Below are 24,306 nucleotides of genomic sequence, written 5' to 3' on the forward strand. Positions count from 1 at the left end.
AGTTATATTTTTGAAAAATAGATACTCTTCTCATAGAACAATTTGTACCACAAATCAAAACCACAATGAAATACCACTTTATACCTATCAGAATGGCTAATATCAAAAAGGTAAGAAATAACAAGTGTTGGTGAAGATGTGGAGAAAAGGGAACCCTTGTGCACTGTTGATGGGAATGTAAAGTGGTGCAACCACTGTGGAAAACAGTATGGAGGTTTTCAAAACTTAAAAATGGAAATATCATATGATTCAGTAATTCTACTACTATTTACCCGAAGAATACAAAAGCACTAATTTGAAAAGATGTATGTATCCTTCTGTTTATTACAGATTATTTACAATAGCCCAAGGTAAGGAAGCAATCCAAGTGTCCACTGATAGATGAATAGGTAAAGAAGATGAGGTATATACATACAATGGAATATTACTGAGCTCTAAAAAAGAATAAGATCTTTCCATTTGCAACAACATGGATGGACCTAGAAGGTATAATGCTAAGGGAAAGAAGTCAGGCAGAAAGACAAATACCATATGATTTCACTTACATGCAGCATCTGAAAAACAAAACAAGTGAACAATTTGTATTATACCAGCAAATTCCGTAAACCTGAATCAATGAAAACTAAAAATTTGCAAATGAGAACTATATATTATAATTAAACTATGATAAAGTGTAGTCTTTTCAGCAGAAAATAGGTTTTGAACCTAATATCCCATCTTGAATGTTTTATATTTAAAATTAGAAACTGACCCCAAACTCTGATCTTTTGAGTTTAGTTTGCATCTGTATTATGTTGAAAAATAAAGTTTTTATGATGTTTCGTGAGAATATGTCCTCTGATGATGTTGACACTTAGATAATTGGATGGTGGCTTAAACTCATACACAGCACGTGCACACACACACACACACACACACGCAAACATTTTTCTGTCTGTGTATCTATCTATCTATCTCTCTATCTTGTCTAGCCAAGTATTTTGAATCCCATTATTTTCTTATTACCTATTAGTTTTTATCCTATTATTGTTATTATCCTATAATCTGTTAATTTCTAGGGACTTACATTTTAAGAAAACTATTTCTTATTCAACAACTGGTATTAATTTTTAGAGAGCGTAATTTTTTGTAGGATTAGAATTGGTCCATTATTGTTTATTTGTCCGTTTGTAGTTTAGGTATCTGCACTTGTTTATTTTTAGATGGCCCATAAAGTTCAATGCAGAATTACCAATTTATTTAGCCATCTTGCACAGCAAACAAGTTATTCAGTAGAGAAGCTGGTATAGTTGCTATGAGTTGTTCCATACGAGTTACAAAAATTAGGATGCCTATTTCTATTCAGAAAATTCTGCTTTACAATTCTTGTGATGTGTCTGAAAGCCATATTTTCATGAGTGAAACTACAAGTGTCTGTTATCTTGACAGTTTGTGAGGGGACATGGTTGCTGTTTCCATATATTCAAAGGGCTTTGTTGTGGAAGGGAGAGTAAATTTGTTCTGTATGGCTATAGGCTAGCTGTAATAAATGGTGGACATTGTAGAGGCAGAACTTTTAAATTAATGGTCACATCAGCTAGCCTGAAGGGTCATATGTTTGAAGCAGTATTTGTTAGAAGCATCCTTGGATAGAAATATGAGATACCATGTTTTAGCAGTACTGTAGGGGGGAGAACTCCCTGAGAGTGAGTCTGAATTGCTGCCCTCCAGGGAGGACTTCTGCAAGTCTATGATTATTCCCTCTTTGAACAAATTCCCTTTGCCCTGATCAGGGTATAAACATAAGGCATCGGTGGTTGGCTCCATGGGGTAGCCATGAGGTTATGGCTTTGTACTAATGGAATTGTGGCGTTCAAGCAGTGAAAAGGTTGGGCTTAGCCACAAAAGGCTATACTTCTGTAAGAACATAACCTCAATTTTATAATCTTAACTTATCTGTGTGAAATGAGCTACTTTTTCCTGTGCTGAGCCAATTTCTTTGATATCTCTCTAGTTTCCATTCATTTTTGTGAGGAGGAGGCCCTTTAAGGAATCCAGTTATAAAGCTGACAGTAAAAATTTAATCCACAGACCTTGTAAACAGCCAGATGACATACATTTTATGCAGCTTTAGGTTTATTATATGGCCCAGTGGGATAGTAATATGCTTATGATATGCAGACTTGAGACTTCAATAACAAAACCCTTTTTTTTAGAAAAAAGAATAGTTCCAACACATATATCTCAGGAATATTTTCTCCAAATTTATTTTATCTCTAGTTATTTCCTCTGAATTTTATGATCATTTTCTTGCTTTGCACATGACCCAAAGAAGAAATACCATTTCCAATAATACCATTACTACAGAGCAATATATATTGGTGATAGTCAGTTACGATTTTTAATTGTGAATGGACCCGATGAAAATTTTATTCTGTTCCCATGAAATTAATTTTTCATTTGAGTAGCTAGAAATGTGCTAATTTGGTGATTATTGTATAAAAATTATGTTAAAAACCTGAAGCATTTTTGAGACATTAGGTGCTATAAATAGTGCAATGCATTTTCTTAACGTATTTTCTCCATCTGTAACAATAATCAGACTTGGTGCATAAAAGTGTATTTTGTAATACTAGTTCATGGACTAGTTCATTTATTGTATCAGCAGATACTGGTGTCATCGGTGACTTGGCATTTAAGTGGGGGAATATTCTACAGCTGAAAGATAATACAATTAATAAGTCAGTGAAAAGTTTGACACCCTTTAGAGATGAAAAATTGAAGGACAAGACACCGTTTAAGAAGCTTGATTTTATTTAGCACTTGTAAAGTATTTTATGTCTTGGAGACAGAGGTTGTCTATTCACAACAGGCAAGCATTTCACTGCCGCCTTACTTAAATGAGTTTGAATGCATGGGTTCTCTGCTGAGACTTTGACAAGTCATGCCGTAACAACTCAGCTGGTGGTATCGAAATCTTTTTGACAGAAATATTTGTTCACCTGGCTATGCACTAACAGCTTACTGCTTAAAATAGTTCTTGACTTCAGGCCATATTTAGATGTTGTGGCTTTGGTTTGGTTAATATAGGTATAAGGCATTATGCTGTCCCATTATTTCATAATCAAGTCACTAAATCCTGTCCACACACATGTTGTTTTGTCCTAGATTTAGAAAAAGAGAGAGAATTGCTTTGGGTGGAATGCCATATTTTTGGAAGAGTAAAGCAACCCTTTGTTCCAATATGTATGCTCTAAAAACAAAGGAGTTTCTTTTTGTAACAATATTATTTACTCTTTGTAGAAAATTAAAATATCAAAGAAAGGTATAAAGAAGACAACGAAAACTCTGTCAAATACCACTCTCTACTATGAGAACCCTCCTCAGTATTTTGTAGGACATTTTCTACCCCCCATTCTACATGTGCGTGTATTCGCAGTGTATGATATTCTATGTATAATGTTTTGCATTGTGCTTTTGAAATCAAAATATGTTACGGGGGGTTTCCATATCAAAATAAACATATAATAGCCACACAGAATTAGTTGACCAAATGTCAGTGGCCATTTAGGAGGCTTTTTAAAAAGTTTTTGTTTATGTAAAAATTTGTCATATATTTCTGGAAAGGCAGTTGGTTAGTCAGAGTACGTGCATTTGCCGTTTTGGTAAATAGAGCCACATTGCCACTCAGAAAATTGATATTTCCAGTTACAAGACATGAGGGCGCTTGTTCTTACCTTTTAGTCAACAACGAATAATATCCATTTTCTTCACCTTTGCCAATCTGATATACTACAGATGATGTTTTTTGTTAATTTTTATTCTCTCATTGTATTCATGAGGCTTTAAATATTAACACTATATAACCTGACACCCCCAAATTTTATACACTATAATCCAGACTTGAAATATTCCACTTTCTACTAGACATCTTTTAATAGTCCTTTGAACTCACCCCAAACTGAACCTCTTATCTTTAACCCAAACTTGTTTCTTGGCTTGCTGTCTCACGTATTAGTTAATGACTGATTCATCCTACCATTGCTTTGGTCACAATCTTGGAGGCACATTTGATTCTTCTTTTCTGTGTCCCATGCTTCCAATCCAAGTCTTTCCACAAAACCTGTTAACTTTTATAATACATCCAGAAGCCTACTGCTTCTCTTTACATTGGTGGCTACCACCATGACATAGGTCTTAATTATTTCCTGCTTGGTTGATTGCTCTTTCTTCTCTGGTTTCTCTGCTTTTCCTTGTCCTCCTATATATCCCCTTCTCAACACAGCCACCTTAGCATCCTATTAAATGTCAGGTGAATCATGCCACTCATCTGCTCAAAACTCATTTGAGATTTTTTTCTCTCTCTCAGTAAAAGACAAAACTCCTGCAGTGGCCAAGCAGGCCCAACATGATTTGCTTCTCTTTCCCATTATTTCCCCATTTTTTCTGACCCCGTCTCCCTTTCCATGCCTTTTCCACCTGCTCCAACCACACTGGCCTCCATGGTGTTTTCTGCCCAGATCACTCAGAGGGAGGCTTGCTCTTGCTCCCTCACTTCCATTGGTTCTTCTCTCAAGTCGCCTTCTTGGCTGTGATTTCTTTGACCACTGTTCAAAATTGCTACCCATTCTTTGAAACTTTCGCTGTCCTCTTTCTTTCTTTCTTTCTTTCTTTCTTTCTTTCTTTCTTTCTCTCTATAATATGTATTTCATATTTTATCATTTGTTAATTGTCCTCTCCCAGCTAATGTAAGAGCTCCATGATAGGGACTTCATGTCCTAGTGTGTAAAGTAGGACTGTCCCATAGCAGCATGAAGTGCATAGCATAGGCTGGGCACAAAATAAATGATGGATGAAATTTCCCTGCAAGCAAGGGGAGAGGGACAGAGGGAGGGAGAGAGAGAGAGAAAGAGAGAAAAAGAGAGAGAGAGAGGGAAAGAGAGAGAAAGAGAGAGAATCCCAAGCAGGCTCCATGCTCAGAGCACAGCCAAATGAGGACTCAATCCCATGACTCTGGGGTCATGATCTGAGCCAAAACCAAGAGTCAGACCTTGACTGACTGAGTCACCCAGGTGCCCCAATTTCCCTTATTATTTATCAAATTGATAATTAATGTGAGAATTTAAAAATACAGTTGTTTTTTTACCATGCATGTAGCAAATTTGTGTTTACAATTTTATGTTGAAAGAACATCACCAGAAGAAACAAGATATTGTCTACCTACCCTTTCCTCTTTCATACCATGGATATAGGCTCACAGTTATTGTCATGACTAGATGATTCTAGATCCTCCTAACTCACAGTTTCTTTCATGTGCAGACCCATTCTGAAGAGAGACCATTCCAGTGTGAGGAATGTAAAGCTTTGTTCCGGACCCCATTTTCTTTGCAGAGACACCTTCTCATACATAACAGTAAGTCAAAATACAAGCAGTTGAGGACAAAATGAATTCTCTCAAACTTTGCCCTTACAACTTTTGAGAATGTAGGCATCACAGAAGTGGACCCATGTGTAGTTTAAAAGGCTGGTAATTCTGCCTTTCAGCTCTCCTTCCTTTATCCTTGCTTTATTTTTCCACATTAAATCATTTTATGAGACATTTTATTTGTGTCATTTCTTCCCACTATATAAAGTTTGTATATAAAATCGTTTCTTATGTTCGGCAAGGTATCTTTGAAATTTGTTCTGAAATAGACATTCTTGTTCCCTTTCAAATATAATGATTAAGGAAACGTGTCTGACCCTTTAAAACATGCGAATGTCTGGCATGATTTTATTAGCTCACGGACTCTTTTAAAGTTGGAAAGGACCAAAATACAAATCTAATGTAACCTGTTGATTGTTGGGGAGCAGAGAAAAATGAGACTCAGAGAAACACGGTGACAAATGCATCTAGAGGTCGCATATGGGTTCCAATAGTCATGTGCTTTTCCTACTTCTGTCTACACTGCCTCTGATTTCTTACTTCTTTTAGCAGGAGCACTGCTTTTCCTTGGGGTTAAGTTATACACATGCATACCATGCAAACTGGTAAGGCAGTTCCACTCAGAGCTATTTTTAGAATACTAAACCTTTTATACTCACATCGCTGAAGGACACTTTATTACAGCACTTTATTTCAGAGAAAATGTTACTGCTAAGTTGAGTTTTAAAGTGGGTTCTGTGTTCAGATATTGAAGTAACTAGACATTTGCTATGTTACTGTATCTAAAATTAAAGAAAAATGGCATTGCATAAGTAATATTTGTATTTATTGCTTTTGAGTTGTTTAATCAGTAGAACATCTTCTGAAACAAAGTTACTACTGCTGATTAAATTTTTAATATGTCTGAGGAAAGCAAAACAATTAATCAGTTATGACAACATTAGAGATAAGATAGTATCTTGGAAGACATTTTCTCTGATTGAGTAGATGTATCTAAAATTCAAAATAACAAAGATATTAAAATTTTTTTAAAATACTGAGTGGTAATGATTATGATAAAATACATCTTTTCCTACAGAAAAGAGTGTTGTGGTCTTGTGCCATTCTGCATTTTACGTTACAGTTCTGGAGAATTTGTTAACACCACTTTTTATTTTCTTACTAAGGACAGCCATGCATTTAAGAAATAAAATTTGTCATGTAGCATATTTTCATTCCATTTCACTGTCATTTGACTAAGAAAAACAATCATTGTGAAGTGAATGGATTTTATTTTATTTTAGTTTAGTTTAGTTTTAGTTTTTAAATGTTTGTTTGTTTGTTTGTTTGTTTGTTTGTTTGTTTTGATGGAGAGAGTGACTGCATACGAGTGGGTGAGGGGTAGAGAGAGAGAGAATCCCAAGCAGGCTCCCTGCACAGAGCCTGACATGGGGCTTCATCTCAGACAATGTGAGATCATGACCTGAGCCGATTTCAAGAGTCAGATGCTTCACTGACTGAGCCACCCAGGCGCCCCTGAGGTGAATGGATTTAGAGTAGGGATTGAGACAAGGGAACCTCATTCATACTATTAAGACTTCTGTGGGGGGCGCCTGGGTGGTTCAGTCAGTTAAGCCTCTGACTTCGGCTCAGGTCATGATCTCCCGGCTTGTGAGTTTGAGTTCCATGTTGGGCTCTGTGCTGACAGCTCAGAGCCTGGAGCCTGGTTTGAATTTTGTGTCTCCCTCTCTCTCTGCCCTTCCCCTGTTCTCTCTCTCTCTCTCTCTCTCTCTCTCTCTTTCAAAAATAAATAAACATTAAAAAAACACTTCTGTGGTCAAATTTACCCTTATGCTCAGGAAATTTTTCTTTGGGTAAATAAAATTTTCAATAACAGCAAGGAGTTTTTAATATAAGGCATCTATTACTTTCGATTTCAGCTGATCGGTTCTCATAAACCTGAGACATGGGATTGAAATGGCAAGTGTAGACTGTGCTTGCACATTCTGTATTTAATATAATGTTGATCAGCACATTAATCAAAGGCTTTATGATGCTGTACCAAGACTGGGAAATCAGTTTTGTAATTGTGTAAGTAGGCTATTGCAGGTAAAGTTAAATATCAGATAAGACCAGTGAGGATGGAGAAAACCAGAAGTGGGCAAAATGGGACAAAATATGAAAGGTGATCTTGCACAATATGAAAATTAAAACCTGTTTAACTCAAAACATGAATATCACCATAGAAACTTATATCAGCAGGGGCACCTGGGTGGCTCAGTTGGTTAAGCATCCGACTTCGGCTCAGGTCATGATCTCACGGTTGGTGAATTCGAGCCCCATGTTGGGCTCTGTGCTGACAGGTCAGAGCCTGGGTCCTTGCTTTAGATTCTGTGTCTCCTTCTCTCTCTGCCTCTCCCCTGCTCATGCTGTCTCTCTCTCTCTCTCAAAAATAGATAAACATTAAAAAATTTTTTTTAAAGAAACTTATATCAGCCTTCTGGCTCAAAATGTAAAGAATAACTTGTAATTATTATTTTGGAAATTATTGCTATTTTCTAATGCACTGAAAACCAAAAAACAGCTTGATAGCTACCTTCTTGGTTTTAAGATAGGGAAAATCCTATCTTTAATCATAGCTTTATTTCTTTAAGGCAAAGAAATCTGGTAACATCAGATAAAATCTCATCAGAATTTTTAAAATTCTGGTAAGTTTATAACAAAAAAATCTGGAATTAAAATGTGAAAGAAGAAAGGTAAGAGCTCCCTTGGTATAGCTTGATGAGGTTTTGGCATAGGAATCAATATATGTACTTTTTAATTTTACATTAAAATTTTTTTTTATTATTTTTTGAGAGAGTAGATGAGATAGAGAACACAAGTAGGAGGAGGGGCAGAGACAGAGAGGAAGACACAGAATCTGAAGCAGGTGCCAGGCTCTGAGCTGTCAGCACAAAGGCCAATGTGTGGCTCATACTCACGAACCACCAGATCATGACTTCAGCCCAAGTCAGACGCTTAACTGACTGAGCCACCCAGGCACTCTGGAATCAATATTTTGTTTCATGTGATAGTTTAATAGAAATGCTTTGAAGGAGAAATCTTGGAGGATTGCTTTGTTTTGTTTTTTTGGTATGTTTTTTTAAAATTTCTTTTTATTCCTGAGTTGATTTGCTATTATTTCTAATTTTATGTCAATTGATATTTTCTTTTACTCTCACTGGTTATAAATAAAGTATTTAAATAAATTTAATATAGAAGATATATAAAGACAAACTAGGTTACAATAATAGCACCCAGCAACAAAAATGCACAAAGGTAACATAAACAGAGCTTTAAGAATCTACACAATTCATGCATGGTTTGGATGTGACTGTACCAAGCATTAGATTTTAACAAGACTATGAGATTTTAACATAAAGAGCTATAATTCTGTTTGAAAAGGATAATTTGTCTTTTTCTTTTTTTTCTCTTTTCCTTCTTTTTGTCCCTCCTTCCTTAAATTTGGTATGAAGAAATAATAGGATCTTCACATTTCTAAATTTATGCTAGTTATAATGGAGGGAAGTTTTATATAAGAGTTTAGTTCAAATTGAGGTAATCTCTTATTTCGATGTAGTAAGTTACCTGTATATTTTGTCTCATAGTTGAACATAATATGTGACTCTGTGCTAATACAGTTGTTCTCTACAAAGGGAAAATATATTCAACTTCTAGTCTGTCTTGTTTGTATAACTATGTGCTATTCAAATTTTGTAACTTTCTGAGAGATAAAACTGTCTTCTAATTGTGCACATAGATCACTGAAAATGTACTTAAAGTAGGCCACTAGAGTTTGACATGTTTGTTATGAAGACCTACAAGGATAGAGAGCATTATATGAAAGTTTAAAAAATACCATATGCCCCTAAACATAGTTTCTGGAGTTGCTTTCCCTGCCGGCCTAGGCTCCAGAATAAGAAGAAGGTGAGAACGCTCACAGGTACCCAGGGGCTCTAGAAAAGGAGAGTTGCTCCATTCCAACTGGCTCTCTGAGAGGCAGCCCCCCAAACTGTCTGAGAACCTGGGAGTTGAAACCTTTCCCAGGTGTTTCACAGCAGACCAAGGACCCATGTTAAGGTTCCTGGGACAGTGCTGAGAAAGGAAGGGGTGTTGTAGCCCTCTCCTGTCCTAGAAGGGGGCTGGCTCTGACCCATTTCTGTGTGCGCTCAGGGGCGTCCCGCTCCAGCTTGCTACCCATGACCCTGTTTGACCTGTGCCCTGTCCCCTAAAAAGGCCACAAGGGTTGTGGTGGGAGTGAGGGACAAAGGCACCTTATCTCTTTAGCTTGACAGAAGCCTTTTGTCACCACAAGAACCTACTTGCCTCAAACCTGAGCCTCTGCTCTAGAAATACCTACCTTTAAAGAAAGTTCATGATACCTTTAGAAAATTCGCTATTTCAGTCTCCACATTTTCCGATTAAATAGACTGAGAACCTAAGAAAGTTAAAGGACTTCCCACTGGTCACACAGTGAATTAGCATATATGGAATCAAAGTATTTCATAAAAAACTACCTTTTCTGGTTATGATAAATTGTTAGTAATACAGCTAAGTTTTTGAAGAAAACAACACTAAATCTGGTACCTCTGAGGGGCAGTTAACGACACCCTGCTCATCTGATGTTTCTCTTATTTGACTGTTTCGTTTCTAAGGTGAGAGGACTTTCAAATGCCATCACTGTGATGCTACCTTTAAAAGGAAGGATACTTTAAATGTTCATGTCCAGGTGGTCCATGAAAGACACAAGAAATACAGATGTGAGCTATGTAATAAGGCATTTGTTACACCCTCAGTGCTTAGAAGTCACAAGAAAGTAAGTAGAAGCCTTCCCTGAGTTGAATGGATTACATATTTCAGCTATATGGGCATGTATGCTCATTATCATGTGATAATCAATTTAATATTAATTAATCAATATATGACTCAAAATGACACATAAGGGATGTATGATTTATATGAGCTCTTCAGAAACTGTCTGTTCTATTTACTTTTTCAGAGGAGTTATATAAATTTGTATGAAGGTGAACCTAGATTTAGGTATGGATTCTGCACTGCCCTGAGTTATGGTGATACATGGGTCATACAAAATACTCGATGAGTGGGAACTTGTCAATTTTTGTACATTTTTGGATGAATATAGGGTTTTTTTTAAATGAGTAGTGCCATAATTTTATTTTTCAAAGCTAATTCAGATATTTATTTACAAGTTATTAGACTGAGCTCTTCCAGGACTGGAATGGTTCTTTTTCTTCTTGCATCTCTGGGATCTAGGGAAGTTCCTGGTACAGAAGAGGGACTTGATAAGAATTTATTTAACTCAAATAAAATGATGTTCTTATGGTGATTTGGAGGTTATCTTTTTTATATGATGCTTATTACCTTAAGCAAATCACAAGGTTACTTTTATTTGTTTTATAAGTATACTTTAAGTATATTTTCAAAAATAGCAATATTCATAGTGTACCAAACACAGTTACAGTTTTTAATGTTGACATTAGAAGTGAGTCTGAAGTGTAATAGGTTCTGCTATTTAGCATGTACTCTGAGTGAATGTGAGGAAGTGACTCATGCTTCAGTGTGACTTTTATTTTGGTACCTATCCTCAATATAGCTGTTTCAAAAGGACTTACTTGAGGAACTTTCTTTTCCTGTTTCTTTAATATTCAGTAATAATGATATTGTCCTCTTTTTTGAATTTCTGAATAAGATAATCTTTTAACTATCTTCTCTTGAATTACTTTTGTGCATAAATTTAATAAATTTGTATTGTGTTTTAATAAATGTGGGAAAAAATAGTTTTCAAGAGAGATCTAGTTTGTGATCACAGATTGTCATACAGTACATTTTGCAGAGCATTGTTCATTTTTGTCTCGTACATTCATCCAGTATTGTTCACATAGTGACCTGTTTCCATGCCTTTTTATCTGTATTTAACATATTTTAGTATTGTACCTTAAATGTCTTTTAAAACCAGCTAACCACTGGCACGTGGGTGGCTCAGTCGATTAAGCATCTTACTTCGACTCAGGTCATGATCTTGTGGTCTGAGAGTTTGAGCCCCACATCAGTGTCTGTGCTCAGAGCCTGGAGCCTGCTTTGGATATTGTGTCTCCCTCACTCTTTGCCCTTCCCCCACTCATGCTCTGTCTCTCGCTGTCTCAAAAATAAATATTAAAAAAAAATTAGGGGCACCTGAGTGGCTCAGTCAGTTAAGCGTCCAACTTCGGCTCAGGTCATGATCTCACAGTTCATGAGTTCGAGCCCCTCATCAGGCTCTGTGCTGACAGCTCAGAGCCTGGAGCCTGCTTTGGATTCTGTGTCTCCCCCTCTTTCTTCCCCTCCCATGCTCATGCTCTGTCTCTCTCTGTTTCTCAATAATAAATAAATGTTTAAAAAAATTTAAAAAAATTAAACGATTTAACAAAATTCTGTTCCTAATAAGATATATTTTTGAATTAAACCAAAGGAACATTTTAATTATTTTCATTAATATTGACTTAATGTTGGTTAGTTTGAAACTTATACCACTGACAAGTAACTTAGGTTATATAAATGAACAATGAAATATTTATGTAGCAGCAAGAGAAGTTCTGTGGATTTTATAAGATACTATACATAAATTGGTAGTTGCCTGCTTGGAATAATCCAATGTTGTAATAATAGATGTATACAATATCTAAACAACCTTACACTAATCAAGAAAAAATTGTTGTATTTTGCTCCTCTGTCAGGGAACAAGAAGAATATAGGTCTGCTATATGTTAAAATGTTATACCATTTCCTTTAAAATGAGCCATAATGTGAACCATGGGAGTAACAGCTCTTACTCCGAAGAATGTATAACTGTTTTGTGTAAGAAGTTGTAGTGAAAATGGAAAGTTAAGTGCCTGCCAAGTGCAGAATCAAGGAGATGTCTGTGGTAGCTGGTGTCATTGGCTAGTATGGCAGTTGGTTAGACTGTATTTCTCAATCTTGATTATAATATAAATAATTTTCGGTGGAAAAATATTTAAAAAGACACTGATGTTGACTAAGGTATTTAGTTTATAGCTCTTTAAAAAATTACATATACAATAGTTGATATACAAATATAGATTATAATTCAAATATGAAAAATTTCAAATTACATATCAATAAGGCTATGAAACTAATTATATTAAAGTGAGCAATTAATTTAATATGGAAGATGAGAATGTTTTGCTACATTGGTGCTCTTTTGAGATTATCAGGTGATGAGGTAACTGCCCTACCCCTTTTTCTATCCCAGGCAGTGTGTCCCTTCTGGTAACACATCATTAAAAAATATATTTTTAATGTTTATTTATTTTTGTCAGAGGGATAGAGCACAACTGGGGAAGGAACAGAGAGAGAGAGAGAGAGAGAGAGAGAGAAACACAGAATCTGAAGCAGGCTCCAGGCTCTGAGGTATCAGCACAGAGCCTGCTGTGGGGCTTGAACCCATGAACTGGGAGATCATGACCTGAGCCGACGTCAGACACCTTAACTGACTGAGCCACTCAGACACCCCCATTTTTTTTAAAAAAATTTTAATGTTTGTTTATTTTTGAAAGAGAGAGAAAAAGAGTGTGAGCAGGGGAGGGACAGAGAGAGACAGAAACACAGAATCCGAAGCAGGCTCTAGGCTCTGAGCTGTCAGCACAGAGCCCGATATGGGGCTTGAATTCATGAGCTGTGAGATCATGACCTGAGCCTAAGTTGGACATTTAACCAACTGAGCTACTCAGGAACCCCAAAGATGCCCCCATTTTTCAAAAACCTTTCCTATTCTTTTTATATTAGCCCATGGCAATTCAAATAATAATAATACGTGCCAGTAATTTGCACAAAAACTAATACAAACACAAGTCCTGGAAACTCTGTTTTATGGTGGTAACCCAGGTGATCCACTGTCTGCTTTTATTGATTTGTAGGTCATCATTGAAATTAAAAAAAAATAGTTTCATTGAGAATGTGCAGATATCCGAAGTAATTTCCTCCTTCTCCCTTCTTTGTCCCTTCTCCTAAGTTTAAAAAATAATGGGACTTGAAAATAGCTCTGACCCCTCAATTATTGGAACAATCTTTTTGATGTTGGTAGAATAGCTGGTATCCTGATGAGATTGTGAGACAAGTTGTAAAAGCTCCATCTGCCTCCTCTTTTTGGAGAGGTCACTCTTTTCTTTGAACTCTCTAACATTCTGTCAAAATTCACTTTTGATGATACATATTCATCTTTCTTTGTATGATTGTTTTTATGCCAAGATTAAAGGTATGTTGAGAGCAAGGATGTTCTTTCAAACTGCTCAATTAACACCTGCTGATTTAAAGATCAAACCAGATTTATATTTCTTTTTGCTTTGCAGTAAAATGAATCCAGTCAGACAAGCATAATGCAAGTAACAGATTACTTTATTGAGATTAATTTTGTCCTCAAGAGCTAAATACACACAAAGAATGTGAAAAATGCGTCTAAGGAAGTATTTCTTGGCAGCAGTCAAGGGCAGCCGTAACCCCATTTTGATTATGTGGCTTTACCAGCATATACTGGTTTTGTATAACTTAATCATTTTTACTTGGGGGCTCCATGAAGGCTTAAAAAGTAAACTGTAGAATTATTTTCAAATTAGCACTAATGCATGATTCTAAAGTTTGGTGGGTTGTTTTTTTTTTTTTTTTTGAAGCAGTGGGAACACCCGTGATAAATTGTTTAAAATCTCATTGTGATATTAAATCATTTTAATGAAACATAATCCTGGAAAAAAAGGATTTACCATTGTCAGAGGCATTTCATCATTTTTACCTAATTCTTTATATTTATCCTTGACTCTTTTTATTCCTTTCACTTTAGACCCATACTGGAGAAAAGGAGAAAATCTGCCCATATTGTGGCCAGAAATTTGCCAGCAGTGGTACACTGAGAGTTCATATCCGTAGCCACACAGGTATGTAGATTATAATTGGTAATAAAAACAACTTAAAGAAATACAATTCTTTTAAGACAAGGAATATTGTAATATTATATCCCCGATTAATAACTAATCTTAGCTGTTTTCTCTGCTTTAAAATTTTATAGAATCCAGTTCCTTACTCTCGGAAAGTTTTAAATAAGTTTACTTTCCCGGGGCACCTGGGTGGCTCAGTTGGTTGAGCATCCGACTCCGGCTCAGGTCATGATCTTGCAGCCTGTGAGTTCGAGCCCTGCGTTGGGCTCTGTGCTGACAGCTTAGAGCCTGGAGCCTGCTTCGGATTCTGTGTCTCCCTCTCTCTCTGCCCCTCCCCTGCTCATGCTCTGTCTCTCTCTCTGTCAAAAATAAATAAACATTAAAAAAAATTTTTTTAATAAGTTTACTTTCCCAAACTAAGTTAAATATCTGAAATAGAAATACTTTAGCTAATGTTTGGTTGTGATGTAATTGTGATTTACTTTATATTCTATTCTAATGGATGGGATAGGGAATAGCAGTTTTACATTTTATAGAAGGCTCAGGGCCTCCTCTTAAAATTCCTTCCTATAACTGACTTCAGATGTGGCCTTTTTAAATTTAAAAGGTCCTTGGAATATTGTTTGAATGCTGTAGGATTTTATTGAAAAAAGGTGAGGCAACCATAATATCCATTATGTCATGGATTGCTTCCTAAAGAGTTGTCTTCATTTCTTATGACTTTTTGTGCAATTTCTCCCATGGAGGAGGGTTATGCCCTAGTGAAGGCTGTATAAACAACTAAATATTCTTTTTTATATTTTTAAATGAAGTATAGTTGACATATAAGATTAGTTTCATGTATATAACATAGTGATTTGATAATTATATACATCACAAAAAGCTCACCATAAGTATAGGATAAGTCTAGTTACCATCTGTCACCATACAAAGTTATTACAATATTATTGACTATATTCCCTATACTGTACTTTTCATCCCCATGACTTATTTTATAACTGAAAGTTTGTACCCCTTAATCTTCTTTACCTATTTCACCCTCCCACCCCCCCACCCCCACTGCTTTCTCCTCTGGCAACCACTAGTTTCTTCTCTATATTTGTAAGCCTGTTTCTCTTTTTGTTACTATTGTTAGTATTTGTTTATTTGTTTGTTCATTTGTCTTGTTTTTCAGATCCCACAAATAAGTGAAATAATATGGTATTTGTCTTTTTCTAATTTACTTCACTTAGCATAATACCCTCTAGATCCATCCATGTTGTTGTGAATGGCAAGATGTCATTCTTTTTTATGGCTAAGTAATATTCCATAATATATTTATACTATGTTTTCTTTATCCCATTTATCTACCAATAGATACTTATATTGCCTTCATGTCTTGGCTCCTATAAATAAAGCTGCAAGAAATGTAGAGGGGCATACATCTTTTTGAGTTAGTGTTTTCATTTTCTTTGGGTAAATACCAGGAAGTGGAATTACTGCATTGTATGGTACTTGTATTTTTAATTTTTTGAGGAACCTCCATACGGTTTTCCAGAGTGGCTTCCTCAATTTACATTTTCACCAACAGTGTATCAGGGCCCCCCTTTGCCCACATTCTCACCACTATTTGTTATTTCTAGTTTTTTTTTGTTACTAGCCATTCTTAATGATGTGAGATATTATCTCTTTGTGTTTTTGATTTGCATTTCCCTAATGCTTAATGATGTTCAGCATCTAGTCATGTGTCTGTTGGCCATCTGTATATCTTCTTTGGAAAAGTGTCTATTCAGATCCTCTGCACATTTCTTTTAGTGGATTATTTATTCTTTGGGTCTTAGTTGTATGAGTTCTTTATATTTTGAATATCAGTCCCTTACTGAATATATCATTTGCAAATATCTTTAAACAATTAAATATTCTTGAAAGAACCTTGTCTGGATTTTCTCTCTCAAGTAGAGAAGTGCTTGAAAATACTTGAAAAAAATACTCTTAATATTGATAGCCAGACTATTGTACATGAATCTTAATGGTTTTCAGTAGCTAGACCATATGTGGTAAACTATTTAGCTAAATTACATTGCTGAAGATTCCTATTCAAGAACCATAGTATTTGACTTTATCAGTGTATTCCCAGAACCTGGTGCAGTGTCTATCACAGTAACTATCTTGTGGATGAGGAAATGTTAGTTTACATAGGCTAAAGAATCAATAGTACAATTATTATACATAGGTGGAGGAAAGAATAGCAGTGGAACATAATTTCTTATTCTGGAAATTATTTGGCTAAAGCTAAAACACAGAATATCAAAGTAATATTTGTTATCTTAGAGTACCCTCTTTTTTTATTTTTAATTTTTTTTTAATGTTTGTTTATTTTTGACAGAGACAGAGACAGAATGCGAGTGGGTTAGGGGCAGAGAGAGAGGGAGACACAGAAGCAGAAGCAGGCTCCAGACTCTGAGCTGTCAGCACAGAGCCCGACGCGGGGCTCGAACTCACGAGCTGTGAGATCATGACCTGAGCCAAAGTTGGACGCTCAACTGACTGAGCCACCCAGGTGCCCCTAGAGTACCCTTTTAAATACTATTAAATGAAACCATAACCAGGAACATATCAAACAGTATACATAATGGCTATGAATAATGGGTGCCCTAAAGAAAGGAGGTCTTCTTGCTTAGAAGAATCTAGGGAAAGTGAAGTTTTGGGGACAAACCAGAAGCAGAGAACAACAAAAAGAAAAGAAGAGAGAAGCAAAAGACAGGAGCAGAGAATCACACTGAAGGCAGGTGGACTTAAAATTATGCCAGAGGCTTAGCACCATGTCCTGATTGTACAGAAAAAGCAAGTGATGGATATAATTTCGTATAATTTTCTCCTTTTCTTAGGTTTCCTTCTTATAGGATATCATGAGAATTTTATGTTCAGTAGCTTTTCCTTTCCTGTCAAGTTTTTCAAGATCCTAAATCATTGAATATGCTGAAGCTTTAATAATTTATAAACATAATCTTGATTGACTATTGATAAGGAGCTAATTTACTATCATGTTGTCTGGCATAAATAATCATGGGATTTTCTTAATGTATTACCTTTGGAAAAATGCATTTTCAATGAGAAAAAACGTGTTTAGGTCCCTCTGTTTCTGATTAACCTGGCCTTTCTTTTTAATAAATGTTTAATGGAGAACTTGGTCGGAAAAATTATTTTTGGCGGTGTTTTGAATTCTGAACTATTAGTGTTTCATTAATTTCTTTCTTGAAATTAAACCATAATGGGCTCCAAGATAACCTTTCAAAATTTAATATACCTTTATCAAAACTTGTCCTTGGCTTTTTAAATTATTATCATCTTCCTTGTTGGGCATACACCCAAAGTATGCTTGATTTCTAAGTCTAAAAAAGAGATTATAGGCAGTAAATTTTGTTAAAAAAAAAGAATATTGTCCCGTTCCTTAAAGAGCTGTTGATAGTAGCAAAATAAATGGAAATAGAGCCTTCATATCCAACATTGAAGAGATTGGTTAAATAAATTATGATACATCTATAAATTGGAATATTCTGTAAGGAATAAAAAAATATTACATATTATATTATTTGTTAACATGAACAAAATAAGCAATATAAGTTACAAAACCAAAATGATGTATTTTTGTAAGGATGAAACATTTCTATATAAAGGTACTAGAGTTAAATACTAAATTATTAGCTGTGGTTATTTCTTTGTGTTGCACACATGGGCAGTTTGAATTTTCTTCATGATTTTCTGTGTTTTCTAATTTTTATATACTAAGCTTCTTATATAATAAAATATTTAAAGTATATTAACATTGTGATTATGCAGGTAACAACTATTATTAGATTTATGCTAAATTATTAAGGTGTGACAGGTTTCTGCATCTTATTCTCAAAAGGGCCAGCAAAAAGTGTAAAAACTGTATGTTTTAAAAGGAAAAAATGAGAAAGCAAATATGGTGACATGAAAACCTAAGTGAGGGCTATAGTGCCTACTATACGATTTTTCCATTTTCCTCATGTTTCAAAATGTTCATAGTTAAACGTGGGAGTGTCTTATTCCAATGAGAACAACTGAGTGGATACAGATGGCGGCTCCGAACATCCAGCTTCATAGATTACATCTTGTTCACATCTCCCTCAGAGCCTAGTTCCTTCAACAGGAAGACTTCTAGTCTTTAAATATAAACAGACTTTCTGTTGTTTTGTTTTGTTGCTTATAGTAGTGCTGCTCAGAGAAAACTCAGATTCTTCTGAAAAAGAAGAGTTTTATCACTTCAGGCCTAATCATCTTGAAAAAGGAATTCCATGAAATTTGCTATTGGCATACAGGGCTTTTAGAAGTTTTAAAAAACAATACAGTGGAAAATATATGTATTCTTTCCCAAAGAAGGCTTAAAGAGATGGTGAGGCTTACCCAGTTATTGTAGTGGTTTCCCCTTGCTTTGTGCAAAGTGACTGCCCCTTATTTCATGGAACTCATCAACTACCAGTTCTTTTCCCATTTGACATCCTGGGCTCCCTTATTGGGCTTTGTTTGCTTTCCAATGAAATGTAACTTTCTCTGTGATATATTACCTGACCATCCCCTACCCTTCAAGATAGGTTGGCATGCTCTATCTTATACTGCTCTCAACACTGCGTGCTTCCAAATACTCCTACTTCTTCAGCCATCTGTAGATTCTCTGTTCCCTTAGAGCTGTGCTCATATCTGATAACTTATTTGTTTACTATTCAAAGAACTGCCTGGCATAGAGAAAGAACTTAGTGAATGCCTCTTGAATAAAGGAATCTACAAATAGATTGCAGTTCCTGTGGGATAGTGGAAAGCATGTTGGCTTCATGTTGAAAAATCCTGGATTTGAATCTAAATTTAACTGACTATAAAATCACTTTTTCATAAAATAACATAAAAATTGTGGCAGTCACCTCAGGAAATGCTAGAATCAAAGAATTAATCGCTAAATTCCCTAATCTATTAGCCAGTCCCACCTCAATATAAAGTTGGGCCCTTTGCTCTCCTTTCCATTCTTTACCTCATGGCTTCATCATGTAATTGGTTGGAAACAATTGTACAACAAATAATAGTTAACAACATAGTTTAAGATTTAGCTCACCAATATATAAAAAATTACAGTGCTTAAATGAAGAAATAAAGAACCATATTTGGCCAACCAACACTAAAAACTTACTATGACTCCTTTTAACTTGGAATTGCCTAGTTTTAAAAATTCTTGTTAGAAAAGGTAAAGGAAATTGGTCCTGACAAATGCCCTATCCATTTTGTTTGACAAGGTTCACTCTACAGGAACTGGAATCATGACAAACAATTGTGTAGTATATTATAGTCTGTTGCTCTTTGTAGCCTCTCATCTAGTGGAGATTTGGGGTTCTCATTGTTTACTATGTGCATTTTTAAATGTTTATTTATTTTTGAAAGAGAGAGACCAGAGTGCAAGTGGAGGAAAGGCAAAGAGAGAGGGAGAGAGAGAATCCCAAGTGGGTTCTGAGCTGTCAGCCCAAAGCCTGACACAGGACTTGAACCCACAAACTGTGAGATCATGACCTGAGGCGAAGTCGGATGCTCACTGACTGAGCCACCCTGGCACCCCCATTATTTACTATATATAAATGTCTTTTTTCAATTATGATATTATCCTTACCTTGCATATTTGTTCCATGACTAGATTCTGAACTAAAGGTTAGGGCCAGATCAGGCTCAGGTTTTTAATCAAGTTTATTGAAGGAGAGAAGCTCTTTCAAATATTATCTGAGTTAATCCTTCCATGGCTAGTGTCCTGGGTTTCTAAGACCATTCTTACTTTCTAGATGAGGCAAAGATTCAGAGAAGCAAATGACCTATCCAGTCAAGGTAGTAAGATCCAAATCTTATGACTTTAAGTTCTATTTTATTTTGGTGTTATCTCTTCTTTTTTACTACAAAAGCTACATGGCTGCTACCCAGTTATTATAATTACACAAGAATTACACAAATTCATTAAGTTCTCCAGTAAAAAAGATGGAATGAAATTCTACAAGTCACATATTATTTTAATAGTATGAAAGTTTTATCCTTTATAATAATTTTTTAAATGTTTATTTTTGAGAGAGCACACACTTGCAGGGGGAGGGGCAGAGAGAGAAGGAGAGAGAATATCATATAGGCTAGACTCTGCATCCGCACTGTCAGTGCAGAGACCTGCCCTGGGCTCCAGCTCACCAACTGTGAGATCATGACCTGAGCCGAAATTAAGAGTCAGATGCCTAACTGACTGAACCACCCAGGCTCACCTGAGAGTTTTATCTTTTAGAGTCAAATGGAAGGTGTGTGTGTGTGTGTGTGTGTGTGTGTGTGTGTGTGTGTGTGCGCGCGCGCGCGTGTGCGCGTGCGCACGGGCATTTAGCATTCATATGCATCTGTTCATTTTCTCCTGAGTCACCTTTATGACAGGCAATAACATAGAAAATGATGATTAAATTTATTTTCCCAGATTTTTTTTTTTTGCCTTTGTTATTTTAGAGCAGTTTTAGGTTCACAATGAAATGAAGGGAAGGTATAGAGATTTCCCCATCTGTTCCCTCCCCCCACCCCCCACATATATACCTTCTCCTGTTATCAACATCCACAACCAGAGTGGTATGTGTGTAACAACTGATGAACCTACATTGACACATCATAATCACCCAAAGTCTGTAGCTCACATTAGGATTCACTCTTGGTGTTGTGCATTCTTTGGGTTTGGACACATGTATAATGATATGAGTTCATCAGTATGCTGTCCAACAGCATATTGCATAAAATATCCTATTTTAAGGCACTTGCACTACCTTAAAATCCTCTGTACTTTACCTCTTTATCCCCCAACCCTTGATGACTGGCAACCACTGATCTTTTTTCCTGTCTCCATAGTTTTGTTTTCTGGAAAAATACTTGACATATACATAGTTTGACATTTTTCAGAATGCCATGTAGTTGAACAGATTACTTTTTTATCTCTAGGAAATGATTATTAATTGATAGTTGGGCCTTTTAGTGAAATGGATGTACAGTAAGATTTTTATAGAGCTAATAGTCTTTATTTTTTCCCCATTATGTTGAAGGAGTCAATTTCATTTTTTTTGTAATATTGAAACGGTCCACCAATATTTGGGGAAACCAAATCTCCTTTTTTATAACATCAAATAACATTAAGTTTTATGAAGGAAAACAGGACTCCTCTGTTTGTGTTTCTTCCTTCCAGTTTCCCAATTGGTATCTTTCATCATTTCCTATCAGTATAGTGACAGTGTTGCTTTGTGTAATATTAAAGGCAGTTTCCTTCATATTAATTTTCTTAGAACAGGTCTTATTTTATTTGTCCATGATTAATGGGGTCATTCCGTAAGACAATGATAACTTAGCTATTAGATTACTACCTGTTAGTTCCAGGAGGAGTCTTAGTGTTTATGTCACTGTTTTAATTTTAGTCAACAGTGCTTAAAAAAACATTTAAAAACTCCCCTTATTCACATTTTGATTGATATTATCCTTTACTATCTTAAATAGCCAACCAGTCGTGTCCTTGCTTCACTTTGTTTTCCCTCCCCTCTCTTCTCCTCTACCCATTACCACCATTCTGTATTGCATGGATGAAGTCTGACAAAACTTGGTGTTTTTTTTTTCCCATTAACTTTGAAAATGTTATTTTTACAAACCTTGTATCCACCTTGTAAAGTCCATTCATCCTTCATAATTAGGTGATTAGAAAAGGATCATACATGGCAGGTGTGTACAAGGCAGTTGCTTTTATACAGATTCGAAGGGACACATGCACCCCAATATTTATAGTAACATTATCAACAATAGCCAAATTATGGAAAGAGCCCAAATGTCCATTGACTGATGAATGGATAAAGAAGATGTGGTATACACACATACACATACACACATGTACACACACACAATGGAGTATTACTCAGCCATCAAAAAGAATGAATGAAATCTTGTCATTTGCAACGTGGATGGAACTAGGGTGTATTAGGCTAAGTGAAATAAGTCAGTCAGAGAAAGATAAATATATGATTTCATTCATATGTGGAATGTAAGAAACAAAACAAATGAACATAGAGGAAGGAAGGAAAAATAAGATGAAAAGAGAGAGGGAGGCAAACCATAAGAGACTCTTAAATAGAGAGAAGAGGGTTGCTGAAGGAGGTATTGAGTGGGGGGATGGACTAAATGGGTGATGGGCATTAAGGAGGGCACTTGTTGGGATGAACATTGGGTGTTATATGTAAGTGATGAATCACCACATTCTATTCCTGAAATCATTACACTATATGTTAACTAACTTGGATTTCAATAAAATTTAAAAATTTTAAAAATAATAAAAACATAAAGTATAATAGTCTTCACTTTTAGAATAGAAGTGAATTTCATAAATTTTCTAGTTTAAGCCTCTTAATTGAACCCATGCCCTGCAAAATTCAGTGATTTGCTAAGGTTATGCTACTGTTGTTCCTCTGGAGCTAAAGGCTTAAACTTTTTTCAGTGTACACATTGCTGGTATTTTTAGTTCTTATTCTAATTTTTACTGTTACTCTTGAACTAACTATAGAATTACATACATTCCTTCCATAATGTTTGGTGATCGTTGATATATCAACCAGTTGAGGATGATAGTCTCAATTTAGAAGCTTGAGGGTCTGTCGTTTGTTACTTAATTCCAGTTATGGAGAAACTTTCTCACCATAAAGTCAGCTGTCTCTACTTCCTTGTTATTTAATACCTCGATCATATCCTAAATCTGGATCCTGGAGTCAGATGACAGGCACTCCATTTTATTTATTTCCTCCCAGTGTGAGCTTTACAGTAAGTTGCTTAACCTCTTCAAAGCTTAGTTTCCTCATCTAAAGAACAAGGATAAGCATAGTGCTCACTTCATAGCATTGCTTTGAGGAACAAGTGAAGGTCTACGTCAGGATCCTTGCACCGCGCCTAGCCCAGTGCGCGCAGGCAGTAGTGTGAGCTGCCGCCGCCACGGTTGCTGTGTGCTTTGTCTTGGGTATTCCTGCCTGAATTTAACCAGTTACGCCACCTCCCTTGATATACGGCCCGCCCCTCTGTTCCCAGTGTCATCATCATCATCTTTTTATAACCTTTAGCAGCAGAATATAGATCATCTGTGCAACATAGAGGAGGGTTTGCTGTCAAACAGGGATGCCTTGGGGTGAGTGAGGGTGCATGTACTGTGTGTCGCCGTCACCATCAGTGAAGGTGAATGTTTAGGTCTGTGCCTGGCAGGCAGCTCTGTAATTTATCATCCCGTTTCCTAAGCTACAGAGACAGGGATGGCACTCTGCGGGTCAGCCGAAATAGTGGAGCACATTCTCCTGTTGGTTTATAGCTTCTTAGGGTCAGTGAGAGCTGGGGTCAATTCTGCAAGGGAATCCATGGACTGTGACATGAATTCCATCAGTTGTTCATAAATTATGAAAGAAATTCTAGGAACTGCTTTTGGGGTTTTAAAGCTCTGGGCCAGAAGGTTAATTACTTGCCTACAGTTCCAACCAACTTTTTGTGTTAATAGATACCGGCTGTGTTGGCCCTTCTGTTTAGGCTTGCTTCCACATTGTCATTTGAATGTAGTAATAAATCACTGTCTTAGGAAACAGTTAATTTTTTTAGTAAATACCTGTGATCAGCTTAGAAATAAAGGATCAGTATATCATAATTTGATTATGCTTGGATTTTAGCCGCTGTTTTCTCATTCTTTTTCTTTTCTTTTCTTTTTTTTTTTAACTTTTCAGAAACACATCTATTCTCTTTTTATTTTTTTTTTAGTGTTTTTTTAACGTTTATTTATTTTTGAGACAGAGAGAGACAGAGCATGAACAGGGGAGGGGCAGAGAGAGAGGGAGACACAGAATCCAAAACAGGCTTCAGGCTCTGAGCTGTCAGCACAGAGCC

General features: G+C 36.0%; 1 protein-coding gene and 1 long non-coding RNA gene across 6 annotated transcripts in view; one reads left to right on the forward strand and one right to left on the reverse strand.

The window, feature by feature from the left end:
* The window catches only part of PRDM5 (PR/SET domain 5), a 204,996-nt gene that overhangs the window by 120,603 nt on the left and 60,087 nt on the right, over positions 1-24,306 (forward strand). For all 5 annotated transcript variants that reach the window (XM_042935605.1, XM_042935608.1, XM_042935606.1 and 2 more), the window contains 3 exons: positions 5,299-5,392; positions 10,078-10,238; positions 14,274-14,367. In XM_042935605.1, coding sequence (XP_042791539.1) covers positions 5,299-5,392; positions 10,078-10,238; positions 14,274-14,367 — 349 coding nt within the window. The remainder of the gene's footprint in view (positions 1-5,298; positions 5,393-10,077; positions 10,239-14,273; positions 14,368-24,306) is intronic.
* The window catches only part of LOC122217907, a 34,847-nt gene that overhangs the window by 637 nt on the left and 9,904 nt on the right, over positions 1-24,306 (reverse strand). The window lies entirely within an intron of this gene.

This window comes from Panthera leo, chromosome B1 (genome assembly GCF_018350215.1).
Source record: "Panthera leo isolate Ple1 chromosome B1, P.leo_Ple1_pat1.1, whole genome shotgun sequence".
In the NCBI taxonomy this organism is placed as follows: domain Eukaryota; kingdom Metazoa; phylum Chordata; class Mammalia; order Carnivora; family Felidae; genus Panthera; species Panthera leo.